At 39.5% G+C, this 18,558-nt stretch overlaps 1 protein-coding gene across 1 annotated transcript; it reads right to left on the bottom strand.

The window, feature by feature from the left end:
* Positions 1-882: 882 nt before the first annotated feature.
* CLDN1 (claudin 1) lies at positions 883-17,323 on the bottom strand. Its single transcript, XM_065943296.1, has 4 exons — positions 17,101-17,323; positions 8,019-8,183; positions 5,155-5,239; positions 883-3,449 (listed from the first exon to the last, which is right to left on the bottom strand). Exons 1-4 carry the CDS (start codon positions 17,321-17,323, stop codon positions 3,287-3,289), a joined length of 636 nt encoding a protein of 211 aa, XP_065799368.1. The 3' UTR covers positions 883-3,286.
* Positions 17,324-18,558: the final 1,235 nt, after the last annotated feature.

Raw genomic sequence — 18,558 nt, 5'->3', positions numbered from 1 at the left:
GTGGCGATCTGACACATCTGCGTAATTTAAAGAGACTGACAATAATCTTCATCTCTTACCCTTAAGGCTAATCTCCCCATAGAACTCCACATAGAGCTCAATCTTTTGTTTACTAGCCTGTCTCTGTACTATGTAAATTGCTTAAGGAGTGGTTACAACTAAGGCTGTATCAATCATTGATATTTTCAGATAATGAGTGAATAAGTTTCATCACTTGCTTTCCTAAGAAGTAGTTCTGGTAATGTGTGCGTGCTCATGTGCTCAATCCTGTCGAACTCTTTGCAGCCCCATGGACTGTAGTCCGACAGACTTCTCTGTTCATGGGATTTCCCAGGCAAGAATACAGGAGTGGGTTGCTATTTTTGCCTTCAGGGGATCTTCCTAGCCCAAGGATTGAACCTACATCTTCTGCATTTCCTTCATTGGCAGGCAGATTCTTTACCATTGTACCACCTGGTAATTATTACAAAAACAATAATGGATTTCTAGCTGTCTTTCACTCTGCCAACTTACAGGAAACACAACCAACTTAAGTTTTCACAGTGCTTTACAGTTGACTACTTTATTACTTAGTCATTGATTGTAGTATGTCTCCTTTCTATGGATGAGAGAAATAATCTCTCCTGACATTCTCTTCTATCACCACCCTTGATGAGGATGAAGCACAGTTGGAGAGCAGTAGGGCATTCCAGTGGGTGGAGTCACTCAAATACTTGACAGGTGGCCCAGAGGCACCATAGCTATTTCCCAGGAATACATGGTGAGTCGGATCCTATCCTGAGCCGTCTCATCTTCCATGCAAGGCAATCTTGAAATAAATGATTAAAAAAAAAGAAACAACTAAAGATTTATATTAAAAAAATTTATTGAAAAAGAGTAATGCTTTATACAAATTCCCATTACAAAACCCTGAAATATCTATCCAAGTAGGGTAGCAGAGTACAAAAATATCAAAGTCAGACAGATTCTGGTGTCACAATTCTGTTGGCCATTTTGTACTATGGATTTCTTTTCAGAGTTTACCAACAAGTAACCACGTGTATTAATACTTGCCCATCATTAGGATCTATGAAGGTAGCAGAGATTCTTTGAATTATACATTCTAGGAGCATAGAGTTTCAGGTTTGGAAGACACACTAAAATTTACTAGGTTCAAGTCCTATGATTCAGTCCTTTGGATAACTTCCCCTAGGTGGTTTCACTATGAGTTACATTTCTAAACTACCTATCCTAGCTATGTTAGCTGCCAGCTAGTAGCAATACCTCTGATAACATCACTTAACCAATATCCATCTTGTATACCCTTACAAGTTATTAAAACTCAAAAAATCTTCTATTCTTTGGTCAACACTTACACTTCTGTTTTACCCATTACATCTGCAAACTTGTTCTAGGTCAAGTCTGCATTCCTGAAAGGAGAAAATCTTGGCCACACTGATCAAAGAAAACTAAGACGTCCTTAAAGCTTTTTTTTTTCACTTAGCAAGCTGAAATCCACTTGTCTCCTCACTTGAGAGGTTGGTTAAGACAGGAAATCCATTTCTTAAAATTTCTCTTTTCAGTCATTCGAAAAGTAATCTAAAATCTATGCACTTAAATTCCTTAATTCTTTCCCCTGGTACAATACTTTTCACCTTACAAAATCACATTTACATGTATCCTGTCTCACTGGATCCCCACAATAGCCCTGTGAGGTAGGCAGGTCAGGCATTACAATCCTCTTTTTAGAAATGAAGCAATAAATCTAGGGCAACCTGTGCCTTGCCCAAACTGACACTGTAATTGATAGCACCAAGACTCAAATCAAGTCTCCAGACACTGAAGTCAACACCCTTTCCATTACAACATCTTGCTGAAGTGAAGGAGTTATTTTCCACAAACTGGAAAACTAAGAGCAATGGTTAAAATGGAACAGAGTGCCAACAAAATGGTGGCCACAGCTGAAAGGAAGGAAACAGGCCTGTGGAGACAGGAAGGTGCCTAACCATGGGAAGGCCTGTGTGTAGTTTTGGTTCAACGACTTCTTAACAGCCAATTTAGCAAATAGAAACACTACTTAGGCATATTTCATGTTCAAAGAATGAGCATAATATCAACTAATTAATACTCACACCACTCTACCAGCTGGTTAACTATCATTATCTCAATTTGACAGATGGGAAAAGAGGAGAAAGATTAAGTGACTTGCCCATAAGCTACAGAGAGAATATTTGTCATCAGATTATCACTATAGAAATTCGAGTACTTCATTCAAACAGTCTGTCCCTCTCTGGGAAGAGGTAAGCTATACAAGAAAACAATACAGTTAAGGAAGGGGACAGAATAGGTAGTTTGGGAGGGTATATAACTGTGAATAAGTAGCTCAAAAAATTCAGTCAATAGAATTGTGTTACAATACTTGGAAAAGCAGCACACAGTTCTTCAATGGGGCAAATATTTTCAAAGCAAATAAGTGTGTTAGAGGTCAGGGTACAGGAGGCGTATGGGAAAGTCAACAGGAACATACCATCTAGTCACACACAGAAAGATTTGCTCCCAAAGCTCTGGTCTGCAAGAGACTCTTACTGACTTTAGGAATGAAACTATAGGCATATAAAATGTGTTTATCAGATTCAAGAGTTAAGCTCAACCTCACAAAAAACAAAGGCATGAAGAAAGACTGGATGATGACACAGCAAGTGCTAAAAGATCATGGTAAAAAAAAAATATGCACAAACATATAAAGAGGGCACATGTGAAGAACTGAAATAATTCATACTTGGTAAAGCAGGTCAGGTCTTCTGGGAAGACACTAAAAGCTGCTGAAGGAGGGTAAGTGATATTTGACCTATTACATATGTATACATAAAGAAAGAATAATTTGAAAAATACCAAATAAATGACTTAATCAAGAATTAAATATTTTTTTTCATTTTTTAGATATGTTTTAAGAATACTGGTACCAATACAATGAGAATAAGAATTACTATCTAATTATTTTATAGAAAAACACATTTATGTACATATCTATATATATTTAAGAAATGCTCTCTCTCCTCATTTGAGATGATTACTCAGTGGGAAGCAGTAATACAAATGGAAAAAGCTTTCCCTCTGTATTGAGGAAAGGAGATAAGATAAGGCTAAGTCATTTTTAGCAATGGATATTTAAAAAAAAATATGTTTTTTGCTGTAATACCACAGTTCAGACTACAACAGTCAAAAGCTAAGATCTTAATGTCAACGCCAGTACTTCAATGTCCATTTTCTGTTGGTTCCAACAGGGTTGTCAGCTTTCGCTTCTATGTCACACATAGTCCTTCCCACTGGAAGGTGCTGGCTTGGGGTAGGGCCTGGGTGTTGGGTAAGATGCTGCTTTCCGGGGACAGGAGCAGCAGAGCAGGGAACCCCCCAGCAGGCAGAGAGAAGCAGCGGCCCAGCCAATGAAGAGAGCCTGGCCAAATTCATACCTAAAAAAGGAAAGGTGATACATTTGCTTAATCAATGTACCATTGGAAACTTCTCTAATGTAATTAAAGAATGAAATCGATATCACACTCATATTTTTTTCCACTGAAAAAAATCCCCTGTGAGCCCTTTAAATTTTATTAAGTACTTTGAGGTTTGTAGACACACACACAAGAACGTTCACATTGCAGTTGTTGACAATTTGCAACAGTAGATCAGGCAATGTGGCAGGTAACACCAGGTTAATTACACAAATATTTCCAAAGACTTTTCCACATGTAGGAGACTTGTAAAGCATGCTACATACCTTAAAAATCAGGTTTGGAACATGGTTCCTAGGCTAAAACTTAACAAGTCCTGCTATCACCAACTAGCAACAGTATTCTATAAAAAAACCTGCCAGAGTGTTTTGGAGACTATTAGACTTTTCAACAGTTAACCCTTGATAAACACTGAAATCTGACCTATGGTTTTGAGGAAAAAAACTTCTAAACAACCCATTGATTGTTCTAGGTTAAGTTGATCCAGGTGGATGTATTAAGCCACATTTCTGGGAGAAGACCTGTGACTGATGGTGGACAATAAGGAAAGAGAAGGGTTGGATCTAGAATGATAAGGCCTGAGTTTGAATCCTGATGCAAACTCTCAGCTGCTGAATTGTGGGCCACAAACTCCATGTCTCAACCTCAGTGGCTGCTTCTCTTAAAATGATCCCATCTTCCTCAGTGTACTACTTTTAGGATCATGTGAGACAGTGGAAGTAAGTACATAGTACCTGGCAATTTATAAAGTGCTTTCATATCCAATAGGTAAAATTTTAGCCTATTGACCTCCAGCAGTTTCTGCCCCTACTTTGTAGTCTTATGGGATGGGTTCCAACACCATCACGGCAGTATCTGTTTTCCTATACATGGGTGATTATAAACAAAGAAGCACACCTTATCTCTCCACCACTAGCATTTTTCATCTATTCATCTTAGCACTCAACAAACAATAATTACATCTTAACATCCCAACTCTGAATATAGTTATTAGGCTTTAAAGAAGTGAACACAGTGAGACAAAGAACCTTGTCTCTGATCAAAGGGTATCATTACATGAGAACCAAGAGTCAGCTCTTTAACTTCCACAACTTGCAATATTAAGAAGGATGATCTTTCTAAAATTATTTTATGGATGTGATCAAACACAAAATTTCATAGTGGTAACAACCTTTTCATAAATAAAATTGTTTTTTTAACAAATAAAATTGTTAAGAATGAAGTTTCTGTTAGAGGTTATTAACCTCTATAATAGAACTGTTTTTTTGATCAGTCATAAACTGTGTTTTGTTACAAATAATCACAATTAAGTGTTGTATCAGAATATACTTCAAAAATGAAGTTTCAAATATATTGGTATCTTAATGAATATTAAACAAAAAATAAAAATATGAAAAAAGGTCCAGCATACTTTTCCATTTGGAAAGCATACAGCTTGGAACTTTTCTACCTTGAAGTTTATTTTGTCATCAATACATGCTGTTAAAGTAATTATCAAACTATTTTTAATATGTCACAGGCCATTCAAGCTATTTTCAATTTTGGCAGAAAATTCCATAAAATTTTGGATAGCAAGTCTGAGAACTCACCATGCTAACTGGACTTTACAGAACATAAAAGGGTATTTTCTCAGAGAACAAACAATTTTATATGTGACTATCATTACCTGGCATTGACCGGGGTCATGGGGTCATAGAATTCTTGAACAATTCTATTGCCATACCATGCTGTGGCAACTAAAATAGCCAGACCTATGGAAATTCAAAACAAAAGACTGTTAATCACCATGGAACACTGAGCATAAATGCATGGCTCATTAAATTTATATTTTACAAGAATGAAATTTCATCAATAATGCTGACATTTTTAATTTAGTTCATTTTAATTCAGAAGACATTAATTTAGAATGAATAAAGGTTCAAACATGATTTTTTATGTGTTCTCTTAAGACAGACAAAAATACTAGGTTGAAGTTAGGCACATGAATGTTCATGTCATCTTATTCATTTACAGTTTAAGGTCCCTGGCACAAATAACATTCTTTTGGAAACATTCAGGAGATTCATGTCATTTAAGATCTCTTTAAAATAGATTGTTATAAATTAATGTGCTAGACTACTTTTGATAAAACCAAAGACCTTATTAGTAAAGCTTGTCACTTACAGAAGGGAAGGTAAAAATTCTTCTACATTCTTCTTGGCCAAAATGCAAAATTCACATTTTTGAAGGATCAAAATGAATGTAAATAGCTAGATAGCACGAACACATTGGACCTGGCTCAGAGTCCACCAATCACCTAAATTCCTACACCCCTGTTGGCCAGGTCTTGCCATGAGATTCACTGAGATGCCACATCAGATCAATGTATGCAGCACACTCTCAATTTCTTATGCCCTTCACATTTCAGTGCTCAGTCTTTGTCTGGATTTTAGCTTGCCAGGTTCCTCTATCCATGGGATTTTCCAGGCAAAAATACTGGAGTGGGTTGCCATTTCCTCCTCTAGGAGATCTTCCAGACCCAGTGATTGAACCCACATGTCTTATATTAGCAGGTGGATTCTCTACCATTGAGCCACAAGGGCAACCCCACAGAAATCACTCAGTCAAAATAATCTACTCTATCATTTATTAAAATAAGTATACAATACCTCAATTTTTCTTATCCAAAGAACTTAAATAATTTCTTTTTATAGTCTGGGCTTAGGTGGCGCTGCTAGCGGTAAAGAAAATGCCTGCCAATGCAGGAGATGTAAGAGACAAAGGTTTCGATCCCTGGGTCAGGAAGAACCCCTGGAGGAGGGAATGGCAACCCACTCCAGTATTCTTGCTTGGAGAATCCCACGGACAGAGGAGCCTAGCCGGTTACAATACATAGGGTTACAAAGAGTCAGACACAACTGAAGTGACTTAGCACACAGTCTAAAAATTCATCAATTTAAACAGATTAAATATTTCTATGCTACATCCATTACCCTCTTGCTCCTACAAAAAAAAGTGGTCCAAACTAATTGTCTCTAATACTTGAAAGAAAATACTGTTGCTTTTGGCTGCTTGAGTAGAAAATATGAATACTCTGGAACTTGCAACCCTTACTCCTAGGAAGTCCGTGAGACTGCAGGAGTGATGGGCGGGAGTTACTAGAAGATCAGCAGAGGACAGGTTCTACTCAGTAAGTGTATTCTTAGCCTTTGGTGTAAAACCTAAGTGTTGGGAATAAAATGCTCTGCAGTAGCAATTTGAATAATCTTTAACCAATTGTTTAGAAAAGCCACAGGCATTCTTTCTTCATTGTTCATGAAATCCACATACTTTTCTTAAAGAGAAAATGAGGAAGAAATCTAATTCTAATTTTTCCTAGTGGAATGTCATTTCCAAAAACAATAGACTACCATATATAGTTTATGTAATAGTATTATTGTTGCTGTTTAGTCTCCAAGTCATGTCTGACTCTTTGTGACTCCATGGTCTGTAGCTTGCCAAGCTCCTCTGTCCATGGAATTTCCCAGGCAAGAATATTGGAGTGGGTTTCCATTTCCTTTTCCAGGCAATCTTCCCATCCCAGGGATCAAACCTGTATCTCCTGCATTGGAAGGCAGATTCTTTATTGTTGAGCCATCAGGAAAGCATATGTAATAGTCTATTTCAAAATAATAGATACCTACTGTATATGACATAAAATAGTCTATTATTTTATATACATACACAATGTTATATGCACACATTATCTTATTTAATATTAACTTTATTATAAGACTTTACAATTTAGCTGTCCATGTCCTCTTCTGGCTCTCATTTTCTCAAAGGTCACATAATAAGATTTGAATAAAGCAATAAATACATATTTATTTTCTATGGAAAATGTAACCTCACTCTTTTATCAAGGTTTTTATTCCAAGACTTTTCTGTATTATTTTTCTTTCTTAACTCATTTTTTCTCATTTCCTACCATTCCAATATTCCACCTGAACTCCAAATGCCCTTTCTTTTCATCGATCAATGGGTAAAACCTGTTCATTCCAGAATTAGTACCGCTTATATGGAATAATATCCTCCTCTTCCTCCAATAATCCCAGCCCCATTCATTCCATTCATTCACACCTGTATAATTACACCTTCTTCATGTTCTCTCTCACCATTCCCCATCTTTCCCATGCAGTATCAGTAGAGACACCACAGAAATTTTCTGAATTACACAGAATCGGTCCTCAGTATTTGCTAGATTGAAAAAATCTCTCCCTTCACTCGAGGAGACTATTTCTAATGAATCAGCTGGCACCTGAAACCTCAGGGAATAGACCTGTCCACTGTGAACACAGATTTCAGATTTTTATTCAGTTCCCATTTGAGAATGTGAAAGTCAACTGGATTTAAAGTTTCTATGTCTTCATATTTTAAAGGAACTGAATTCAGTTGATTCAAGAGCAATAAAGCCAACATAAATCCAACATTATCTAAAGAAGCCAAAAACTAGACCTTAAAAAATATCAGAAAGAGTTTGATAAGGTCTAAGAGGGACAGGGCCTCTCTTACCTGAAATAAGAAAGATCACGCCCCCAAAGACAGCCATCCGCATCTTCTGTGCCTCATCGTCTTCCATGCACTTCATACACTTCATGCCAACGGTGGCCACAAAGATGGCTATTAGTCCTAGCAGGATGCCAATCACCATCAAGGCGCGGGTTGCTTGCAGAGTGCCTGAAAAAAAACATTTTAAAACATGTAACAATCATGCCTAGACCAACAAGAGAAGAGTGGTAGAAAGTCAAGTATGTTTCAGTGTTGTATGGAAGACAGAAAACATAACCAGAAGTCAGGAGACCCCAGTTCTAGTGATGCCTTTGCAGGAAACCAACATAGTTTCTCCCCCAGAAAAACAAATATCTGGCTGAATGATGAATAAGAATTCCTCCAGCTCTAACAGTTTATGTTTTTAACATTATATTCAAAATCCTCTGAAAAATAATTAATGATTTGGTTGAATAGGCTTAGAACACATTGTTAATTCTTACTAATGGAGAACTTCAATTCTGAAATAACAATCATATATTATCCTTAACGTTAAACCATTTATACTTTAAATGGCTTACAATATATCTTGGTAACAGTCAATAGTTTTACACTCTAGTCATCAATCTGGGGAAAATCTGGGTGAGTGAATTTGGAAGACAAGAAATGAATTTCTCATAGGTTATCTTAGCTGGAAAAGCAACACATATCTCTAATGATGTGGGTGGGGTGGGAGATCTGAAAACCATTTCCTCAGAACAAAACATAATAGCCTTTGAGATGTTATTTTGGAACATAGTAGTTTTATATTCAGAAATATCACTGGGTGTTTGAAACTATTTAAATTACTATGTTGTAAAATGGCTGACAGTAATTCAATGTAGCACTTCTCAGGATTCCACTAATTTTCTAATTTCTTGATCTCGTCATTGGTATACTAAGTCATGATCAAATATATAGGGCCAGGTTTGAGATATGCCAGTAAATATATTAAAGAGTAAAAGCGTGATGGCATCCCTATGGCATAAGGGCACAAATTTTCAAAGAAAAGTGAGTTGAAACTACACTGGTTAGATGAGTTTGACTTTAGATTTATTTCTTCCATCAAATAAAGATCATTATCTCTTTGACAGTGTTAACATATGACAAGTCTTTTTGCAAATATAAAAATTATTTACATTATAATAACAAAGTGTGCTATGTTATGGGTAAGCCAGTTACTATTCTTTAGGACCATGTTTTTATTATGTAAAGTATGAATGATGATATCTCTAACCAGGAAGTTGGAACAATTGACTTCCTAATGGTCTCAAAACTGGATGATATGATAGAAAGGTTTTATATCTCAGTATCTAATTTAGACTTAGGCTCAGTGTCAGTAATTTTAGGGTTGAGGATTTAGGCTACAAATCATAATTAACACTAAAGATTTCTAAAACATCAATTTATTTAAATTTGTTAATAAATCCATCCTTGTCATAACCATGCAGTCTATGATAAAATCATAGTAACCTCTTTCTGGAAGTATCAAAGACATTTTTTGACTGTATATGAGAGATATTTGGGAAGCCAAGATAAATTTTAACTTGATTTAATTAAAAAGCAAACCAAAAGCACTCTCATGCTCCCATCATAGATTCATTTCCCCATAAACACATGTGGGCAAGAGTGCACTCAACTTATACACTTATTTGAAGATTGAAGGTTGGCACAAGAACTTCTGAATCAAAACACATTTCATGGATCATGGGTTACCAGGAATTATAGCTGCTTATAAGATTATTATGAAACCTCCCTTTGAATCACCAACGATACTGTGGTATGAAGAGAAAAGTACCAAGGACTCCATAATTATGGTTTGTCCTTCCTTCTGGTTTGCCAACAGTTTTGCAAAGGCAATCATGCTCAGAAGGAAAATAAAAAATAAAATAAATAACCTCTTCTACATAACAGAGTTTTCCAATCTGGTCCTAAGTGCCACTCAGAAAGAAAGCATTTCAGTCAAAGGAACACTGGAAAAGGAGATGCTGAAAGTCTCAAGAGATGATTCATGTGGAGGATAGGGTGACCACTCATCCATTTTGCCTGGCTCTCTAGGATTTAAAACTACAAGTCCTGCCTTCTGAGAAGGTCTTCAATCCTGGACAAACTGGGAGAGCTAGCCACTATTGGAAGATGGTTGGATGTGGAAAGTAAAATGAACAGAGTTAGCAAGGTAAGCAGAAGGCATTTATCATGTACAATTTTGCAAGCTAGGGAAAAGGGTTTGGAGTTTATTCTAAATGTGAGCAGAAGTCATTTAGGGTCTTAAAGGAGGAATGAAAAGATTTTTTACCCTCTGTCTTCCTCTGACAGCCCTTCAAATATGTATAGCCTTTTACTTCTCTCAACCACCTTTTGCTCTGTCTGTCCATTAAGCTCAATTTTCCAACCTTTATTCACCACTTTGGTTGCTTTCTCTGATGTCTAAGTTTTCTACTTTGAGTTGTAGGGCTTCAAACCAGATTCAGCTTCTATAATCATTCTGATCTGTACTTCATGTGTAAACAGCAGGCCACCAGCCCAGCAGGTCTGAGCACTTGGATCACAAGCTACTCTTCACGAGGAGTCTGCTGGGCCTCAAGCTCTTGAGTCAGGCCTGTATAAAACCACCCAGGCAGGGAGCGTACATGGATCAACCACTTCAGGACTCCACCTGCACTTGCCTGGGATTATCTCCTTTTCACAGTCTTCATCGCTTGAGTTTGTTCTCCTTTCAGTTCTCAAAGAAAACACATTTAATTCACACCCCATTTTATTCTTTCCACTACTTTACAAAATTTCTAAGGGGAAAGGAACAGATATTTTGTTCTGTGTGCTACAAACCCTGGTAAGTCTTATAGTATAAATAATTATTTGCATAATGCACAAAAATAGCGGAAAAAATGGGGGAGAACCTATACTCAGGAATCATATAAACCATATATTGCAAGGAGATCATGTTTCATTTAAAAAAATCTGATAAAGCAATAGTGTTATTTTATGAAGCAATATTTTTTCATTTATGTCCTGACATCCACTGGCTTAGGAAATGTCTGTATTTTACAATACTAGATGGGCATCAAACACAAAATCTCATCTTGCATCACTGGAGATATTTGGATGAATTCTTAACTATAGTGATATGTGGGGAGAAATGTAAACATAGGGAAAAACAGGCTGAGAATCATAACAGCATGAAAACTCGCTAGTTGGGCACATGTAATGGATTACAAATTAAAGTAAGCAAGTGTTACGTTACAAGTTATGAGGGTTTCACATGCAGAAAGACTCTAAATTGCACAGTTTTAAGCTGGAACCAGATGAATCCTCCAAATTAACATCTTATGGAAGCCCTTTAAGTCAGAGAGCTAAAATATGTAATCGTGGGCTCCTTGATAACTTGGCCAAATATTTGTTCATATTTCTATTCAAAGCACTTAGAACAGTGCCTGGCAAGCTTCATGGATTATTCAATCTGGGATCAATTAATTTAAATTTGAATATGTCTTTATCTTTTAAAAATTCATATATAAGAGGTAAAAATATCTTTTGTGTTAAGCTTAATTTTTGAAATAACACTGAGAAACACCTCTTAGAAAGCCTCAAGATACTAAAATCTTGCTACATAAAGCCAGATCTAGTTTAGATTATTAAAATCTAGAAATTCACCTACGGAGAAAAAAAATCATACTTTTTGTTTAACCGAATCTAATTTTTATTTTAAAAATTTTCCAAACTATGCATCTAATGAGCTTCCAAGATGAAGTTTTTCCTGGTGGAACAATGACCAGCAGGGCAGAGAAGTTGAGAAATATTTGAAAGCCACCAAATATTTTAGGCCAGAGAGATAAAGTCTTGAACTATTAACTCTGAGTTGACCTGAGTGGCTCCAATCTGAAGCAAATATGTTCCTTTCTGGCCCATTAAATTTGCCTCTACAATATTATTACCACCGATTAAAGCTGTCTTTGGAGAAAATGGTTAGCAAACATTCAAAAAGGTACACTATTTATTGTTCCTCATAATTATTCAGCAGTACATGGAGAAGGCGGTCTTTTAATTATATTTAGCTAGACTGATAATCTTGAGATTAAAGACTCCCTAAGGAGTTCTTAACACTTGCAACCTGAAAGTATAATTTGAAAACATATTTACAAAGATCTCTACTTACGAGACAAGAAATGAGTTAGAAGTTACTGATCTACTACAGAGAGGTTAATCAACATAGGCGTAGAAAGACAAGCAGAGACAAGTCAGTGGAATTTTTTTTTTCTAAAGCATTTCTAAAGTCTTACTATACAAGCAGCAAAACTTTAAATACCTGGCATTGTTCATGCTATTTACTAGCCATATTACTATATTATTACCCTATTATATGTCATAAATAAAGAAGATTTTAATTATATCTCTATCTTCATGCAGTCCGTCTTTGCATCACTAGTTGCTTAACAAGTATTAAGCAGATAAATTGACCACTGGGTGACTAGAACAAAAATCCTCTTTTCTCTTCCGCAATTAAATGAACTCATCACAGACTGTCACAGAGCTATACTCCCATGACATCTTCACTTATTAAATTGTTCACTTTTAGTCAAGTTCAAGGTTTCTCAAGAGTCTTCACTGTTAGCATTTCCATTTGATTGATGTATGAACTGGTGGCCACTGGGTGTGACCTCAAGACTCCAGCGCAGTCAATAACTGTGGCCTGGGATAAGGCAGGACTTAACCGCTTTTCAGGATGTTCCAAACATCTTTGCTATCTGTTTTTGTTTCTAACAAGAAATTGTCTCATGATTAAATGGGTGCTTCTATGTTACTTCTGTGCTACGTAATCATCACTCCAATCAAGGAAGCCTAAACTCTGCCACTTGCCTATGTCCTTTGCATCACGGCAGTTAGTAACAAAGACTGTTGGCACTGAAGGGAATCAACATTTGCACATTATCAGTCATCTTAGCTGCATTTCTAGGAACAAGGATAGGGCCTGGCTCATGCTGGTTGAATGGATGAATGAGTCATGGATTCATCTCCCTATTCCTCCCACTCTGCCCTACTTTACAAGCGGGGAAACTATAGTCCAGAGAGATCAAGTGGCTCACCATTATAAACATGGGCTAGTTCGTGTAGAACCAGGGTCAGAACTGAGCATTCAAGTTTGAGTATTCAAAACTTGGGTTTTGACTTTCATCATTCCAAAAATGAGAACTAATTCTCAAAACAGATCTGAACACAAATGGCCCCTTAAACACCAGTGGTTCAGCAGGCCTAATGCAGTCTAGGGAAGTGTAAGGAGGTGCCCTCATCTCTGCCTCTGTGTCAGAGACCGTCCAAGTCAGTCATTTTATTCTTTGATTGAGCCTGACATCATGGTGAGAGTTCTGGGAAACTTCACCGACAACCAATACTCATTAAAGCGCACCTACACACATGTGGATTCATGTAAAGCAAGTTGAACAGGCCAGAGGAGCTTATAAACAAATTACAGAATCCTAAGGTTAGATGAGACTTACAGAGAGTCTAGCCTAACCTCCCATTTGTCTGGGACTTGGATTTTCCCTACAGCATTCTTTCAAAATGCTTATTTATTCCTCTGCCGGCACACCTCCCACCATGCAACCTCCTGGGGCAACCCAGTCTTTGGACAGCTCTAGCTATTAAAGTCAAGCCAGGAGAAGCAATTAACTAAGCACATGAAATAGGAACTAGCTTGCCAAAAGTTTGAAAACTGAATCAAAACAAGGCAAGATGTACAGTTTAATCAAGAAAAGCAACTCTATCTGGCACTCTCTTTTGCATATTCCAACTATCAGTCATCAGTGTCAATAAACATCGATTCTTGGATGGAAGTGAAATTGTCTCACCACAGTAAAACCACAATCCATGGTGTATTATTTGTTTACCCAGGAAGTTCCCCAGTTACATTTTCATAAACTGCTTTGTAAGAACCATCTAAAGAAGCCTTGCTGTATCTCATTTTTGACATTGCCTTAAGCACACTGTATCCCTTCAGACACTGCCATGTGCTCTTTGCAGCTGACACCAGTTAGGCAAGGGGAGCCAGGGGTTTTAGCACATCGAGTGCTATAACCTCTATAAATCCCAGAATCTGAGCCCTAAAGTGCCAAGTGGGCTCTACTGGCAAAGAGAACAAGCTACAATTTTAAGAAACTTCTAAGTTTTTCACCTAAAAGCACTTTGTGGAGTGCGACTTGCTTCAAGGAGCACTAGTTATATGTGTAGATAAGCCTGTTCACCTCTAGATATCACGCTACTACACCAAAAACAGCCAATGAATCACCTCCCAGGTCTCTACATCAGGTGGGCGTGAGCACAACTGTCCAGGTGGAGAAACGGAGACAGGTAGGCTCTCTGGGCTCCATCCAAAGGCATCTAATGAGTCACTGGCAGATTGGGAAGTATACCTGTGAGTCAAGGCTCTCTCTTCTGAGAGCCAGTTTTGAGAGAAAGGCCTCAGCCCCACCTTCGATAAACACTGGCATTAACCAAAAGGAAAATAGGAACTGACATGGAGTTTAAAAAAAAAAATCATCAGAAAGCAATCTCCAAAATGGATAAAGGAAAGGTATTGTTTAGATTTTCCACCATAGCTTTAAGAATCATAACAGTTATGTTAACTAGGAATAAATGAAAATAAAACATTTTAACACATCATCATGTGTAGGGATAACCTGTTTTGGTGATTACAACATGGGTCGATCTGATTTCATTTGGCCGTTTAAGGAAGGTAAAAGGAAGTCTATTTGAACATGTTGAAAATGAACTATTAGTACTTTCCTGGTGGTCCATGGGCCAAGACTCTGCACTCCCAGTGCAGGGGAGCCAGGTTCAATTCCTGGTCAGGGAACTAGATCCCACATGCCACAAATAAAAGATCCAAGGTGCCCCCCAAAAGATCAAAGATCCTCAGTGGCACAACTGAGACCCGGGGCAGCTGAATAAATATAATTTGAAAGATACTTAAAAATAAGAAAATGAATCATTTTGATCAGAGGAATCAGAGCTATACCTGGAATTGTCCTTAGAACCATCTCCATCTGCCAGGGCTTTAATATGACACGCCAAATGCCATACAATTCCTTACACGTATTTATCCGTGAGGAGATTCAATGACTATATAAAGGCATATACTTAATGTACTCATTATATTTGGCATAAAAGAACCCTAAAATGGGAACTCTGAAAAGCTGAAATGGCAACACTAAAAACCGCCATGTGTACACTGACTCACAAATTCCACAGGTACTCAAGAGTTTTAAACAGATTTGGAACAGAGTGAACAACTCTAGAGGGCATGGCTTTTGACAAAACCACACACAGGAGGTGGACAAAGCAACTGAAGTAAACTTGAGCGACGACTTGAACACTGCTTACCGTCAGCACACAAAGGGGACTGGTGGGCAGGCTGGTTTGTCTAGGCCAAGGCTAAGGCAGCTTTTATTCAAGTTAGTTCAAGTGCATGACAGACACAAGTTCCGGACAACTAATGTCATATCTCAAGGAAGCTACTCTAGTGATGAATTGTTATTACCTAAGTAAGCAGGAATTTAACGAATTTCTGACAAAACACTCAGAAGTTTTTATTTTAAAAAACAATAAAAGAAAAAATCCATCCTGTCACCCTTCTCTCCACCATATCTAGGACTATTTCTCCCTACATGATCCTGCACAAACTTATGAGAGAAAGAAGCCAGCAGTCGTTACATAGAATTTCCTCTGTGGAAGAAAGAAACTCAGAGAAGACCTGCCCTCTCTCTCCTGACTTCTGCATTCATAAGTTGTATCTCCTCAGTGGTTTCATTTTTTCCTTTATATAATGCAGGGAGGTAATTTTGAATTTCTCTTTCTTCTCATCCTTTTTCCACCTGCCACCCACCTTCACTTTCCAAAATCAGACCATACAATCTACCTACTCTGAAGACTCCTGGTCTGAGAGCTAAACCTTTTGGGGAATCTTAAGAGACTTACTTCTTCAAGGAGTCACTGGAGGGAAAGACTTCCTCACACTTGTTTAGTTCCTCAGTCGTATCTGAGAGTCTGCAACCCCATGGACTGTAGCCCGCCAGGCTCCTCTGTCCACGGGATTCTCCAGGCAAGAATACTGGAGTGGGTTGCCAGAATACTGGAGTGGGTTGCCAGAATACTGGAGTGGGTTGCCATTTCCTTCTCCAGAGGATCTTCCTGACCTAGGGACAGAATCCAGGTCTCCCGCACTGCAGGTGGATTCTTTACCACGGAGCCACTGGGGAAGCCCCTCTTCACACTAACTGAATTTTAGAAGTCAAAAGAATCAGAAGATTTAAATTCAAGAGTGAGATGACAGTAGGCTGTGACAGTCTATGTAAGAACGTGATTTCTTCTCATGATAACTCATAGTAGAGATAGAGAAAACAGTTATACTTAATAACTGGCATTATCTATTTAATTTTACAAACTGGAAATGCTTTCAGGCTCCAAACTTTTCAAGGCACATCATTTTCTTGCCCTAACCCTACAAGTTCTTCAATTTTCACAGAATCTGAGAATGTCCAGGAAAGGCCTAAGAGCTCAAATTCGAGTTTGGCTCCCACTTGCTCAATTGCCACCCACTCATGGGTATGTAAGGTGAAACCCACACCGTGAGAAGAGTGTCACCTAGAGAGTTACAGGAAAAATTAGAGCTTAGGCCCGGTTGTCCCTTTCCCCAAACCAGGGTTCTCTCTACTACCTTATGGCGGGGCACATGATCAGAAGACTTGATCCATTGAAGGTTGACAGACATGTAATCACACAACAGAACCATTTGATAACCACTACTCCAAAAGGGAGTCATTTGGGGTTGGGTCCCTGTAGCTCAGACAGTAAAGAATCTGCCTGCGACGCAGGAGACCCGGGTTCGATCTCTGGGTCGGGAAGATCCCCTGGAAGAGGAAATGGCGACCCACTCCAGTATTCTTGCCTGGAGAAGCCCATGGACAGAGGAGCCTAGCGGGCTACAGTCTGTGGGGTCACAAAGAGTCGGACACGACTGAACGATTAACATTACACCACCCTGAGTCACATATGGGGGAGTGGGGAAGGCACTCACTGTTCAGATTCAGCAAGGAGTCGAAGACTTTGCACTGGATCTGCCCGGTGCTCTGCGACACGCAGGACATCCACAGCCCCTCGTAGATGGCCTGGGCCGTCACGATGTTGTCACTAGCATAGGAGTAAACCTTCCACTGGGGCAGCGCCGTGCTGACGATGGAGCCGATCCAGCCCAGAAACGCCAGGATGAAGCCCAGCAGCTGCAACCCCGCGTTGGCCATGGCTCGCTCGGGCGCCCGCGCTGGCTCAGGCGCAGCAGGTGCACAAGGCGGAGTTTGCAGGTGCGCACCGGGACTCCCGGGGCTGACGGAGCCTAGCGGAGGAAGTTGTTGCAGGGAATCCTGCTCCCTGCGCTGGCGTCGGAGAAGCTCCGGCACCCGCTCCGGGTCCGGGTCCGCGTCTTGGTCGGGGCCGCGGTTCGGAGGTGAGAAGCTGAGGCTGCTCCGGGACTGCGACTGGGATGCGGACCCGCTGGGCGCCGCGATTTAAAGCAGCCCCGCCCCCGGCCTGACCGGCCGCCGCGCAGCGCCCTCTGGCGGTTTCTGGGCGGGTTGCGGGGAAGCGAGAGCGCGCGGGAGCCCGCGATGGGGCCCGAACTCTGGGGACGAGGTCCTGCCAGCCAAGTGGGGACAACTCGAGGAGCATCAGGTACGCATGGTGTCCCGGTGCCGCTCGTTTCCTCTTTTTTCTCCTCTTGCCCTTTTCCTCTGTGAGCCTTCCCAGGCTTTCCGTTCATTCAATCCACATTTATCCAAAAATGACTACGTGTGTCTAAACACTAAAAAATGCCAAGATGAAAAATTAAGACCTCAAGGGACGCACAGTTTCATTTTCGATTTTCCCCGGCGATTAAAAGACATTTCTGTGGCTCTCCACCCCTCTAACCTCCCTCACACACTTTCCTCCCTTTCCGTTCAGCCTCCTCCCCATTTTCCTTTCCTCCCAATGCCCTTTCTTCCCTTCGAGGTCTCTCTTAGAATCATAAAAGAAATGTTGATACTTTATTTATTAGGAAACTGAGACCCAGAGAAGAAACGTGATTTCCATAAGACCATGCAGCATGTTGATAGCAAATGCAGTACCCTGGTTCTCAGCCCACTCTGTCCAACCACATCTCAGCTTGGCCGAAATATTTGTCTTTTGAGCTTCCCTGGTGGCGCAGAGGTAAAAAAAAAAAAATCTGCCTGCCAATGCAGGAAAGGCAAGAGACTCGGGTTCAGTCCCTGGTCTGGAAGATCCCCTGGAGAAGGAAATGGCAACTCACTTTGGTGTTCTTGCTTGGAAAATTGTATGGACAGAGGAGCTGAGTGGGTTACAGTCTATGGGGTCTCAAAAAGTACCTCAGTGAGTAGGACTTGACTAAGCACACACACACCCATCCTTACGGAAATGCAGCCTACCCTCCACCACCCCTCACTTGTTCACACCCACACCCACACCCAGCCTACCCTCTGCC

This window comes from Muntiacus reevesi, chromosome 8 (assembly GCF_963930625.1).
Source record: "Muntiacus reevesi chromosome 8, mMunRee1.1, whole genome shotgun sequence".
NCBI classification, from domain to species: Eukaryota; Metazoa; Chordata; class Mammalia; order Artiodactyla; family Cervidae; genus Muntiacus; species Muntiacus reevesi.
The sequence above is the reverse complement of the archived record's forward strand: the minus strand, read 5'-3'. Positions and strand labels throughout refer to the sequence as shown.

Excerpts from the sequence above, each read along its gene's own strand:
- CLDN1 (XM_065943296.1), bottom strand. The coding sequence starts at position 17,323 with ATGGCCAACGCGGGGTTGCAGCTGCTGGGCTTCATCCTGGCGTTTCTG. Across the intron at positions 8,184-17,100 it reads CTCCTTGCTGAATCTGAACA|GCACTCTGCAAGCAACCCGC; the intron begins GTGAGTGCCTTC and ends GTTTTTTTTCAG. Across the intron at positions 3,450-5,154 it reads ATGACCCCGGTCAATGCCAG|GTATGAATTTGGCCAGGCTC; the intron begins GTAATGATAGTC and ends TTCCTTTTTTAG.